Below are 13,111 nucleotides of genomic sequence, written 5' to 3'. Positions count from 1 at the left end.
TCGGACTTAATCCTATACAAAGAAACTTAGGCTATGTGTTCATAACTATCCCTAGCGATAACCAATTTATGGCTTAACATCTGTATCAAACTGTGTAGGTCATTGTGTTACTAACCCTTAGCATACCTCGTTTAAGGAGTACTCAATCTCTCTTAGGTTCACAGCCAAGTTTTCTATTTTCTCTTGGCTCTAGGTTTCACGTATGTCTAGGTCCTTCATTAGTCTTGTGCAAAGTGTGCCTTGAATCGCTGTGGCCCATGGAAAGGCTCAAGGGTAATACTCATAAGTCTAGAGGAGCCTTTTTGCTGTACTCCATGCATGTCTACCTACTGAGCTCTAATTGGTGGGTTCTCCCTAGTGGTGTCAGGCAACATCTACATGTTTCTAAGATCAGTAATCTACTTGTCACTATGCCTTTTCAGGCTGGAACAGAAAACTACATGCTTATGTACCCTCCTCGAGCTAGAACAGTAAAACTACCTGTCTTAGGACCAGTAACTACTTGTTACTTCGCCTTTTCAGAGTAGAACAGTAAACTACCTGTCACTACACCACTCGGGCTAGATAGTAAAAAAGGCCATGGCTCTCCCACTAGGCACCACCGATAAAACTTCAATAGTAACCCTCTATGACTCCTGAAACCCTCTATGAGTGACAACTAAGCCATGTGTAACAAGTAGGTCCTAACCCCTCTTGGTGTTAGTTCATGCATAGAGACGTCAAATCGTGATGCATCCCTTACGGAAGATGATATTATAGATGAATAAAAAAAAGGAGGAAACAAACAAGTGTGGCCATCAAATTTGACATGGAAATAAGCCTTCAGCAAGGTCAATCGGACTTCCTAAAAAAACATTTTTGTAGGCAAAGACTTCGGCTCAAAATGGCGAGTGAGGATAAAATGTTGCATTTCATCCACAAACTTCTCCATCATCATTAATGGAAGACAAAGAGGGAAGATCTGTGCTACTCGGGGTCTTCGACAAGGGGACCCACTATCACCTTTTTTTTCATAATGATAATTGATTGACTTAGTCGCTCACTCACCAAGTAGAATAGGATGGGCTTTCAAGTTGGTAACAAAGGTTTAAGTATCAACCACCTTCCGTTTGCAAATGACACAATCATCTTTTTTTAATTGTTAGATGTCTCATCTATAAAAAATAAGACAGTGAAGATCTTCTAAAGATTCTCAGGACAAAACATCAACCTTAAAAAAAAAAGAGATAATGGGCTCAATAATAGTACAAAGGATATCGAAGACTTTGTCCACAAATACACTTGTAAAAAGGGTGCATGTCCGAATATGTACTTAGGATTGCCCTTAAATGGGAACCCCAAATCCTACTTAGGATTGCCCTTAAATGGGAACCCCAAATCCTTCTTTTTTGGAAGACTATTATTGAAAAAATAGAAAGAATGTTATCAAGTTGTTCATCATGTTACCCTTCCAAAGGTAGAATGCTCACCCTAATATAAGCCACTTTGTCCAACCTTTCCACTTAATACATGTCTCTATTTGAGATGCATCCGATAGTGGATACGGAAATATAAAGATTATTCATAAACTATATGTGGAAAGATGACCTACACCTTATTCGATGGAATACCGTAAGCCTCCCTGTAGATAAGGGAGGACTCGGCATTTTTTTTTTTTTAAAGGATAAGAATAGAGCTCTCCTCGCCAAATAGGTATGGAGATATTACCATGAAGACACTGCATTGTGGAGAAATCTTATAAAGACTAAATTTAATCCTTCATCATGGACAAATCAACCCCATCCCCCTCCACCTTCTGCAAAGGAGCCATGGAAGTATATAAAAAAGCACCAAAACCTCATCACGTACCGCATTCTCCATAGGGTGGGTGATGGAGAAAGCACGTCTTTCTGGACTGACCCTTGGATTGACAACGGTATGCTCTTTTGTATTGACTCTCACAATGCAAAAATGCCATGGTTAAAGAAACATGGAAAGACATAAACAAATTCTAGGACTTGAAACTCGGTAGGAACCTAAAGGATAATGAAGTTAAGGAATGAGCCGAATTAAGCCTTGACCTTACCCAATGGTACTTTCTCACTACCTAGCGTTGACGGGTCTTCACAAAATCTTGGATGATGGNAAAAAAAAAAAAAAAAAAAAAAAAAAAAAAAAAAAAAAAAAAAAAAAAAAAAAAAAAAAAAAAAAAAAAAAAAAAGAAGAAGAAGAAAAGAAAGAATGCTCTACTTGACTCTATTTCTAAATCGGTGCCATTATGCAAGAAAGATAGCGAATCACAAAACAATCTATTTATGCGGTGGATATATACTTACGGTTTATGAACAAAAATTCTTAATATTTTTGAATGACATCTCATTTTTCATAGGGATGGAAAGGAGTTATTAATGGAAAGGAGTTATTGAACATGACCTTAACCTACCATCCATTCAAGAATACAAAACTTCTGCTATGAACAAACCTCATTATGGTTTTCTTTTGAGAGAATACGTAGACTTATGTGACTCTTTGAAAAACTAATTTTGCCCAAATTTTAGGTTCTTCCGTTGAAGGATGAGTTTTGGAAGTTGATAGTTAAAATGCCTTTAAGCCGAGTTTCTCCCCACCAAAATCAAATTAAATTCAATTTCCACAAGTCAGCACGTTAGTCAATGAAAATGTAAGAGAATTAAACACAAGAAGTGTAAGTATTTAAGACCTATCAGCTGCTCGTAAATGAAAATAAAAATGGTAGAGGGCCGCTTGTCCTGTCTCATTGATTAGAAGCGTTAAGATGAGTTTTATATATGTATATATATATAATACACACACACACACACACATACATTGGGAGTGGTAGGAATTAGCAGCATAGGGTTCTTCTGGAGGCATTATTATTATGTGCAATGTCCATTCTCTATCTGTTCAAGATGTGGTGCATGAGTCCTTTTTCATTTCTATTCAGTTTTTCAATTAAGACTGCTCAACCTTAAAGCTCTATGACCCTTCAAAGTACAGGTACAGGGGAACAGATGGCTTTTGGGTCGATTAAGTTTTTTTTTTGTTTAGTCCTTGTGGGCTGTTTTGGTGCTTGCATTGAGAAACTTATAGAAAATTATTGTGCGAAGATGTAAGGGAGAGGGTGGTTCTCAATGAGTCAGTTGGTGAGTTGGTGTCCAGATTATGTGAAGAGGGGACTGGGAATTTTCAGGCAAGAATATGTCCTTGTTTCCAAATAATCGCAACAGCTTTTTCTAGAGACTTTACTTTTATGTGATCTATTTATTCCCGATTACCAACAACTGAATACTTTCTTTTAATTTTTCTTCTTTCTGAGTAGTCTCATTTGTTGGCATTGTTATTGTATCTCTCTTGCCTTATTCAAGTGTGCAAAGTTATTGTTTTAGAGGCAAACTGCCTTGTTTTCCTTCTCATTTGTTTGATTTCGGCTCATGGAATTTCTTCATATTTGTAGCCTAATGTTCATGGAAAAATTTCAGGTCGAGAAGACACAATGTAAGAATTGTCTCGTATGGGCGAAGAGCGATAGCTTAGTGAGGGACATAATCAAATTATCATCGGATATGAAGGTGAGTGAAAACTGGTCTTAGTATTCAACTACTCAAGTTATTTTGACTTACCATTATTTAACCTAGTGGATAGTTTACTTTTCCGAGTGCTCTCTTCTACATTCAGTTCACATCATCAAAAGACATTGACTTGATGTAATTTGTGTTTATTTTAACGATCTGCTCCTAAACTCTTGTCATTGAGCTGTGTTATTAAAGTTTATAGAGCGAGCTCGGTATCCCGCATTATTTATCTTGTGTTCATGCAGCTGGATTTGAATGTCCTTGAATCTTTTAATTGTGCCTGGGTATTTTTCAATGTCAAACATAGATTTTCCGTTATTAACCGTTCATTTGTAAGTAGTGGATTTGACTTTTTAACTGTCAGAGAATCAAAAGTTTGCACGTTTCATATAACACATATGTTTTACGTGCAGGTGGGGTATATCGTAATGATGGACCCATCTACAGGTGAAAGAACGAACTTGCTGAGAATGAAAGGAGCCAAGGTGGTTGGTGCCTATCATCCATTGATCGATGAAGACCTTATGCGAATGATGCACAGGTATAGCTTCCATTCGATGCAAAAGTTAGAGGTTTGAATCACCCACCGTTTTATGTCCGTTTTATGTTATTAAACTCGAAAACAAAAAAGTTTGGAGGGCAGCCAATTGNAATCACCCACCGTTTTATGTCCGTTTTATGTTATTAAACTCGGAAAACAAAAAAGTTTGGAGGTCTGCCAATGGNTTAAACTCGAAAACAAAAAAGTTTGGAGGGCAGCCAATTGGCTTGCATTGTAGAATCAAGTTGACATGTTTTGATCAACAGGAGAGATAAAAAGGTGTATGCATGGACGGTTGATGATGTCGATTCGATGAAAAGAATGTTAGTCGAGGGAGTAGATGCTGTCGTTACGAGCAACCCGACACTACTCGGAGGTGTAATGCAAGATATCAGAACTACATGCCTTGAGAATGGTTTTTCACTTCCATCAAGATAATCAAAGTACTTCAACATTCCAACTCCTACACACAAGCTATTCTTTCGTTCTTTTTCCCTTTAATTTCCTCATTGTTCCTCTTATCTTCTGTGGAAGATATTGATTTGTTTCTAAATAGTTCCTCGTTGATGCGTTGCATACTCTCTGGTAATCTTTGATTATTCAGATATACAATATTATATATCTCATAATAAGAATAAGAACACAAATTTGAAATTTAAGATTTGTTTCCCATTAGTTTCTCTTCAATAGACATGCCTACTGAGGGATTAGTATGTTGATTTGGACAAGTAATTTCAAGAATCTATGGGTGGTCGTGTTCAAATTCTTCGAAAAGAACCACTCCGACCATAATAGCTCAGTGGACAAGGATCTGTATTACTTTTTCAAAACTTAATGGTTGTGAGATCCCGATTGGCTAGAGAGAGGAACAAAACATTCTTTTTATAAGAGTGTGAAATAGACATGTTAAAGCCTAAATAGGACAATATTTGCTTGCGCGGTTACGAATGGTATAAAGCCAGTCATTGGTGGGCTTGGACCACACCTAAAATCGGGTGGAAGCTAGCTTTGGTTGGTTAATCCGATCCGTAAAAAATGGACCACACCTAAAATCAGGCGGAAACTAACTTGGGTTGGTTAATCCGATCAGTTCATTGATGGTCGGCAAATATGATGGTGTTAATTACTGGTGGATTTAAAAAACCTCGTTACAGCTGTATTGACTGCATCATTTGGTGTGACTGGTTATTTGGTGATTATGTAGTAATTTGGCCCCTTTGGCTTTATTTGGCTACTTATGTAGTAATAAGATCAACTGTTTGGCCACTTCAGGAACAACTGTTCATCGACATTATGGAGAAATCCTTTACGAAGGAGATACCTTAGTTACATTTATATATGAAAAATCACGATCTGACGATATAATGCAGGGTCTTCCAAAAGTAGAACAAATATTAGAAGTGCGTTCAATTGATTCATTAGTTGGAGAACGGCCCAAGGAGGGTGGATTGTGAGATCCTACATTAGTTGGAGAGCGGAATAAAATTCTTTATAAGAGTATAGACAATATCTGCTAGCAATGAGTTTGGGCCGTCACGATAGTCAAATCATTTGCCTCATAATAATATATACATTTTAAATTATGGAAAGGTAATATTGTTTTCGAGACAAAATTAGGTGAGATCGTGGAGTCAAAGAATAATGTTATTTAAAAATACTAGGATGGAGATATGGACGAAACATGTCTCAAATATATTCCAAAGAGGTGCTTTTTTTTTAATAACATGGAGTTAGCAGTTGAAGTTTTATATTTCATGACGAAAAATAAAAAAAAGTAATTAAAAATATCCAATAATAAATATTATTATCTTATCAACATTCCACACACTGCAATGTTTAACCAAAGAGGGAATAAACTGACTATTGAAAGCATATACCCAAACATCTCTTTTGTCTTCTCTCAAACGCCAATTAAAAAACGCTCGTATGCTTTGATCTATTACATATGACCGTCAGTCTCACGATTTTAAAATGCATCGGTTAGGGAGAGGTTTCCACACATTTATAAGGAATGTTTCGTTCCCTCTCCAACCGACGTGGGATCTCACAATCCACCTCGTTAGGAGTCTAACGTCCTCACTAGCAAATCGTCCCGGTGTCTGGCTTTGATACCATTTGTAACAGCATAAGCCCACCGCTAATAGATATTGTTCTCTTTGGCCTATTATATATCGTCATCAGTCTCACGGTTTTAAAATGCGTCTGTTAGGGAGAGGTTTCCACATCTTTATACGGAATGCTTCGTTCCCTCTGCAACCGATGTGGGATCTCACAATCCACCCTGTTAGGGGTCTAACGTTCTCGCTGGCACATCGTTCCGATGTCTGACTTATGATACCATTTGTAACAGCTTAAGCCTACCGCTAACAGATATTGTCCGCTTTGACCCATTACGTATCGTCGTCAGCCTCACGGTTTTTAAATTTCTATTAGGGAGAGGTTTCCACACCCTTACAAAGAATACTTCGTTCTCATCTCCCATTAATGTAGGATCTGTATATCTAAACATCCACGTCTATCTCAATTCAGACGATTATAGAATGATATACGAACATATTTTCATACATTTTTTTTATTGCATTGATTCGAAATATCTATAATATCTCGTGGGGTCTGTGGTCCACGTGTATCGATTTCGATATTCAACGATATAAAAGATCAGATATTTCAATTTAGCTATCATTTGCTCAAACAAAGTGACAAATTCCTCCATTTCCATTGAAGTTCCTTGAAATATTTAAACAATTTCCATATTTCTATTTCATTTGGGAAACCCTCTCAAACAAATGATGTTTATCTTCAATGCCTTAGGTTTTCATTATAATATTACACGGAGACGAGGAAAATCGTATACTTAAACCCTCTCTTCCTTCACTCGCTCTGCATTCCAAGGTTCTTTCCTCATTGCTACTTCTTCTACTGATTTTGTTCTTATTTGGGTTCGCTTAATTTCATCTAATTGTATCTCTCTCGTTGAAATCCTTGAATTCGTCCAGATTCGCCCCTGTTTTCATTTGGGGGTTTTGATGTCTTTAAGTTATTTTCTGAGATGAACTGCTATTCGCCCTTGTTTTGATTTGGGGTTTTGATATCTTTAATTTACTTTCTGAGATGAACTGCTACTCGCCCCTGTCTTCATTTGGGGTTTTGATATCTTTAAGTTATTTTCTGAGATGAACTGCTACTCGCCCCTGTTTTCATTTGGGGTTTTGATATGTTTAATTTACTTTCTGAGATGAACTGCTACTCGCCCCTGTTTTCATTTGGGGTTTTGATATCATTAAGTATTTTCTGAGATGAACTGATAATCCCTCAATTGTTCTTCCTTTTTTTCTTGATTTTGCTGTTGGATCTGTTGAGTACATTGTAATCTGGATCTGGGCATTGCTGATTCGTGTTAATTTAGCTGAATTTCTCTGTTCTTGCTTCGATTTTTTCACCAAAACTGCAAATTATATCTGGGGTTTTAAGATCTAGCAGATTAGGAGGAGGGGTTTTGTGAAAATGGGCTATGATCATTTGGATCAATCTTCAGAACTGAAACTCTATCAGTTTTTTGTGTTCTGTGTTCCAATTCTTTTCACTTTCATTCTTCTTTTCCTTTTCTATCTTCTTTATCTTCGTCGACGAAGGGCGGATTGGAATTCTATTCGAATGCGAACATCTGATGCAGTGAACAATAACATATCTGCTGTATGAACTTCTCTTTGTGTGTGTTGTTTGGTTTGTTTTTTATTATGAATGATTTTGAGGTTTCTTTGTTGTTGTGGTTGAGCAGTGTGATGTTGGGTTGAAGAAGGAATTCAGGGAGATGCTTCCTATTATTGTGTACAATGAAACATTCTTTGTTACTGATACGCTGTGAGTGGATTTGTTTTCTTATGTTTGTTTTATGTACTTTAAGGGCATTTCTATAGGTACCATTAGCGTTTTTTTGTTCGTGTTTTAGGGACGTTTTGAAGAGCTATCTTTTGTTTCCGGTATCTTGATAGTATTGGGACATGATATTTGAAGAAAAAGAGGTTATGTGTGAGATCTCTCGGGGAGGAGAAGGAAATATCCTTTATAAGGGTGTGGAAACCTCTCTTTAATAGACATGTTTTAAGAATCTTGAGGGGAAGCCCGAAAGGGAAAGTCCAAAGAGGATGATATCTGTTAGCGGTTAGCGGTGGGCTTGGGTTGTTCCAAACGGTATTACAGCCAGACACTGGGTGATGTGTTAGCGAGGAGGTTGAGCCTCGAAGGGGGTGGACACGAGGTAGTGTGCAAGTAAGGATGTTGGGCCCCTAAGGGGAGGTGGATTGGGGAGTCCCACATCGATTAGAGAAGGGAACGAATGTTAGAGAGGATGCTGGACCCCTGATCCCACATCGGTTGGGGAGGAGAACGAAACATCTTTTATAAGGGTGTGGAAACCTTTCTCTAGCAGACACGTTTTAAAAATTTTGAGGGAAATCCCAAAGAAACAATATCGGTTACTGGTGGATTTGAGTTGTTACAAATGGTATTAGAGTCAGACACCAGGTGATGTGCCAACGAGAAGGCTGAGCCCCGAAGGGGGGTGGACATGAGGCGGTGTGCCAGCAAGGACGTTGGGTCTCGAAGGGGGGTGGATTGGAGCATCCCACATCGATTAGAGATGGGAACGAGTGCTAACGAGGACGTTGAGCCCAATATCCCACATCGGTTGGGGAGGAGAACGAAACATCTTTTATAACGGTGTGGAAACCTCTCCCTAACAGACGCGTTTTAAAAACCTCGAGGGGAAGCCTGAAAAGGAAAGCTCATAGAGGACAATATCTACTAGCGGTGGGCTTGGGTTGTTACGGGTTGTTACATTATGACACGATATACATGAACTTCAAACCGAAACCCTAACTAGTTTGTTTATAGCACTAGGCAAATAAATTGAGTTACGGTCGATAGCTTTGGACAAACCCCAAAAATTGTTGCCTACTCTGCCAATTTTCGGTTCATTTTCTGTCGGGTATCATTGAAGACTTTTTGTTCATTTGTTAGGATAGCTCTCATAAGCTACTATTTCGTCAATATGAATTTCGAAGAAAAAGAGCCGGTGACAATGTGTATATATGAACTTCAAACCGAATTAGGCTTTGGATACCAAACCATACGCGTCAAAATCATCAAATTTGACTATTCCTCCCGATAGTATCGAAAAATATCGCTATTTTTTTCTGTTAATTCTCTATTCGGCCTCGTCTCGAGAGAGCAATCCTTATGTGTTTGTTGTTTATGGCAGATGTTCAGTCTGTTTAGGGGAATACCAAACAGAAGATAAGCTTCAGAAGATACCATCATGTGGGCATGTATTTCACCTTGACTGCATTGATCATTGGCTATCCAACCACAGTACCTGCCCACTCTGCCGTCTCTCTGTCCTTTCTCCGTCGTCCCGACCACCGCATATCCAGATTGAGATGGGACTCGAATCGACAAATGAGCAACGTCGCGAAGAAGCACCTCCTCAACATAGTAATCAAGCTTGTCATCATACAACACCTCCCGTGTGAAGTCATAATTCGAGTTTTCGAGGAGAAAGAATCATTTAAAAAGAGATGCAACTTTGGATATTTCATCGAGAGAAGACGATCCGAGGGAGAAATCAGGACGACGTAAATGGCTGTTCCATTGGGAACTATCAATGCCACCGACCCGTGTTTTAGCACAGAGATGTCGTACATTGTTCTATCTCCAACCGATCAAAAGATCAGTCCAGACTCACTTCGGGACTCACCTCTAACAGATATTGTACTTTTTAGGCTTTCCCTTTTGGACTTTTTCTCAAGGTTCTCAAAACGCGTCTGATAGGGAGAGGTTTTCACACTCTTATAAAGAATGCTTCGTTCTCCTCTCCAACAGAAGTGGGATCTCACAGTTACGGTGCCAAGACTTTGTTCATGAGCATAATCTATGAATTCATATTATAGAAACAAGAAGCTGCCTCTACTAATGTAGCCTGTGGACTTTCTCGTCTCTCACAACAACAGAAAGGTGAAGGATTCTCTCTTTGTTGCATGAATGAACTGAGACCGCATTCGAATGGGAGCAATCTTGAGAATAAGATGGTTAAGAAAAACTTAAAGAATTAAAAGTTATTACCTATACCAACATGGTTCATCTTCCTTTTCGGTAGCTCAATCATACGGACTCAAAGTTAAGCATATGAGTGAAGATAAAATATGTTGAAAAGACTTGTGTTAATACGTGAGAATAATTTTTACTTTTAAAAGCAAGGAACTAGTAACACAATCATCGAGAATGTTGGGACATTAAATACCGAATCTTCGTTCAAATTCAAGGTATTAATTGTTACACATGCTCGAAAAATTATTTTTAAGAGTTATTGGAGAATATAGAATCAAAAGAATATCAATCAAATTAAATAAAAATAAAATAAATATATGTATATATAGTTGTATCGTAAGTAACCATGTGTGTGTTTCTTTGAAAATCAACAACAAGTTCGGGTTGGTTTGGTTCAACCCAATCAAGTTTTAAGAGAATCCACGAACCAACTCAATCTATGAAGTTTTTATTTATTTGAACTTAGCCGAACTAGGATAAGTTTATATTCCAACCCAAATTATATGAGTTGGAGTGGATTGATCAAATTTTTCGGATCATTGAGTTTTTTTTTTTAATACCACTAATAAAAAAAATGAGGGGAATAAAATTTGAGAATAATATGTGCACCATGCATTATGAATAGAGTCATATTTATATGCAAAAGACATTAAGTTGAGCCACAGTTGGGGTATATATATATGCATTATGAATAAAGCCATATTCATAGGCAAAAGACATTACAAATGCTGGTTGACTTAATCTCATATATATATATATATATATATACACATTTTAAAAGAAGTGAATAAATTACTAAAGAAAATTTGAAGTCATTTCCTTACGGGTCGTTTTTCTCAATCCAAAGAGTCCAAAAAGAGAGTAGAAGAATGGTTGCCTACTTATTAAAGATGTCTATTTAACCTGTAGGATTAGAGTCTCGTAAGAATATGTTGTTGTCGATCTACTGTTTGAACGCCTTTGGACTAAGTCAGACGAATTGAGTGTTGTATGAATGTCACGTACTATGTGGCTATCTACATATTATTTTATGATGTTATGATATTGTCACGACCCGATTTTCGAGGCTTCGAAAAACCGAATCGTGACTAAAAAAGCGAAATAAAAAACAAACAAAAGGAAAATAAAAGAAAAGAAAAGCAAAGTAGAAAGATAAAAATACTTTGAATTAAAACAAAAGAGAGAAATTTTGTTTGTTAATTATTACAAAAGAAATTGCAAATATAAAATAAAATACGAAAGACTCTAAAAGACCGAAAAGGGACTGACGCTCCGGAACGACCCCCTCTGTGACTGTACAGCTCTCAAACGCTCCTCTACCTCGACCAGCAGCCAGCGAATACTTGAGAAAAATAAAGGAGAACGGGATGAGTATAAAAATTATACTCAGTAAGCCACCTACTTGTAGGCTCTCTTCGCATCTTAATTTAACAGAACTCCCACGGTTTCCTAATTCGGTTCTAGGACATCGGGTTCTAACCTTAGTCTCTTGGGGCTTGCCCCTTGGGTTTCACCGGTTCATCGTCCTTTCCTTAGTCACCTAGAGGTTCCTTATACCAAGCTGATATGGTCGGTATCTCTCTATGAGGCGTTACCTGTACATGGCTATCTAGGACTACATGGTATCTAGCCTAGGGGTGTGCTGAATACCCCTACGCCCATATAGTCCTCCTATGGGGGGCGCGACCCAACCCGTTCCCATGCAGCTAATGGGCTGTACGACATGGGGACACATTTCCCATGCGAAATGGCTAAGAGCAGTAAGGACTGATCAGGGACCATTGGTCCTCCCACGAAGCTATAGATACCGTTCTCACGCTAGCAATTTATGAACACTCCTAGGTACTTTCTTGCCGTGGTAAACCGCTAAGTTTCTAGGGGAAAATTAAGTCTGACTAGAGCGGCATATCGCTCCTAACAGAAATTCCCTAATCTTATCATAGAAATGGGCCCTAGCAATTAACAGAGGGTGCATGCAATCTTCTTCTAACATCATAGTATGTAATTCATGCAAACTAGGCATACCAGCTCAACGGGGCGATGACCTCCATCAAGCACCCAGAGCACGAAGTTCGCGCTCAATGGGGCGAATTCGTCTATCAAGCACCCGAAACACGGAATACACAATTCCAACATAAATTAAACGCATGCATACGTACAACGGAAGCTTAAGGCATACAAGCAACACTTAGATAATTCACCCAACACATCATAACAATCCATCTGATTAATCTCATTCATGGAGAGCTAATTTAAGGCAAAATTACGAACATGCATACATACAATCCAAGCGAACCCTACAAGTATTTCTTCCTAAATACCGGGTAGTGACTTACCTGGTTGATGCGTGCCCTTTCGCTAGCGTTTCTTTGCCCGTGAGGTGTCCAAAAATACTGATTTCTCTAAATTAAGTCTCTATTCACGTAAAAACAGTATTAGAACTGGGACCGGGACAAAAATCGAGAAAATAGAAAACAACCGGGCGAAATTGGCCGTTCCATGCGCGCTCACGCGCCAGCAGCACGCTGGGAGTGCGTGGCCACGCGCGCGGGAAGACGCCAGTCGCAGGCTGCATGCGCGCCCACTTCCGCGCAGTCGCGGGTCAGCCGGCCCGGCCCGGTCCGGTCAGCTCGGCTCGCGTTGCGGTTCGGCTCGGCTTGCAGGCGACACGTGTCGACGCCTCGCTGGAGCTGCGTTGCTCCAGCCGGTGGTCGACGCGTGTCCGGCGCCTGTCGCCGGCCGTTTCTCTTCTTTTTTTTTCTTTTTTTTTCTTCTTCTTCTCTGTCCTCTGAAAACCGAAACCCAGTCGGTTTTTGTTTTCCGATTTTCATATCTTTCGATCCGTAGATCGGATCGATATGATTCCTTCGGCAACGTTCTAGATCGTGTTACA

At 38.8% G+C, this 13,111-nt stretch overlaps 2 protein-coding genes across 2 annotated transcripts; both read left to right on the top strand.

Annotated features, from left to right (window-relative positions):
* The first annotated feature begins 3,106 nt into the window (after positions 1-3,106).
* Positions 3,107-4,772, top strand: LOC111796551 (glycerophosphodiester phosphodiesterase GDPD4-like). The gene is made up of 3 exons (XM_023679223.1): positions 3,107-3,569; positions 3,986-4,113; positions 4,380-4,772. Exons 1-3 carry the CDS (start codon positions 3,432-3,434, stop codon positions 4,549-4,551), a joined length of 438 nt encoding a protein of 145 aa, XP_023534991.1. The 5' UTR covers positions 3,107-3,431; the 3' UTR covers positions 4,552-4,772.
* A 2,239-nt stretch (positions 4,773-7,011) lies between these two features.
* LOC111796570 (RING-H2 finger protein ATL58-like) lies at positions 7,012-10,355 on the top strand. Its single transcript, XM_023679245.1, has 3 exons — positions 7,012-7,806; positions 7,892-7,974; positions 9,374-10,355. The coding sequence occupies exons 1-3, from the start codon at positions 7,618-7,620 to the stop codon at positions 9,642-9,644; spliced, it is 543 nt and encodes a 180-aa protein (XP_023535013.1). The 5' UTR covers positions 7,012-7,617; the 3' UTR covers positions 9,645-10,355.
* The last annotated feature ends 2,756 nt before the right edge of the window (positions 10,356-13,111 follow it).

This window comes from Cucurbita pepo, chromosome LG06 (assembly GCF_002806865.2).
Source record: "Cucurbita pepo subsp. pepo cultivar mu-cu-16 chromosome LG06, ASM280686v2, whole genome shotgun sequence".
Taxonomy (NCBI): Eukaryota; Viridiplantae; Streptophyta; class Magnoliopsida; order Cucurbitales; family Cucurbitaceae; genus Cucurbita; species Cucurbita pepo.
The sequence above is the reverse complement of the archived record's forward strand: the minus strand, read 5'-3'. Positions and strand labels throughout refer to the sequence as shown.

Coding starts and splice junctions, on each gene's coding strand:
- LOC111796551 (XM_023679223.1), top strand. CDS start 3,432: ATGGAATTTCTTCATATTTGTAGCCTAATGTTCATGGAAAAATTTCAG. Junction 3,570..3,985: donor AATTATCATCGGATATGAAG/GTGAGTGAAAAC, acceptor TTTTACGTGCAG/GTGGGGTATATCGTAATGAT. Junction 4,114..4,379: donor CTTATGCGAATGATGCACAG/GTATAGCTTCCA, acceptor TTTGATCAACAG/GAGAGATAAAAAGGTGTATG.
- LOC111796570 (XM_023679245.1), top strand. CDS start 7,618: ATGGGCTATGATCATTTGGATCAATCTTCAGAACTGAAACTCTATCAG. Junction 7,807..7,891: donor TGAACAATAACATATCTGCT/GTATGAACTTCT, acceptor GTGGTTGAGCAG/TGTGATGTTGGGTTGAAGAA. Junction 7,975..9,373: donor TTCTTTGTTACTGATACGCT/GTGAGTGGATTT, acceptor TGTTTATGGCAG/ATGTTCAGTCTGTTTAGGGG.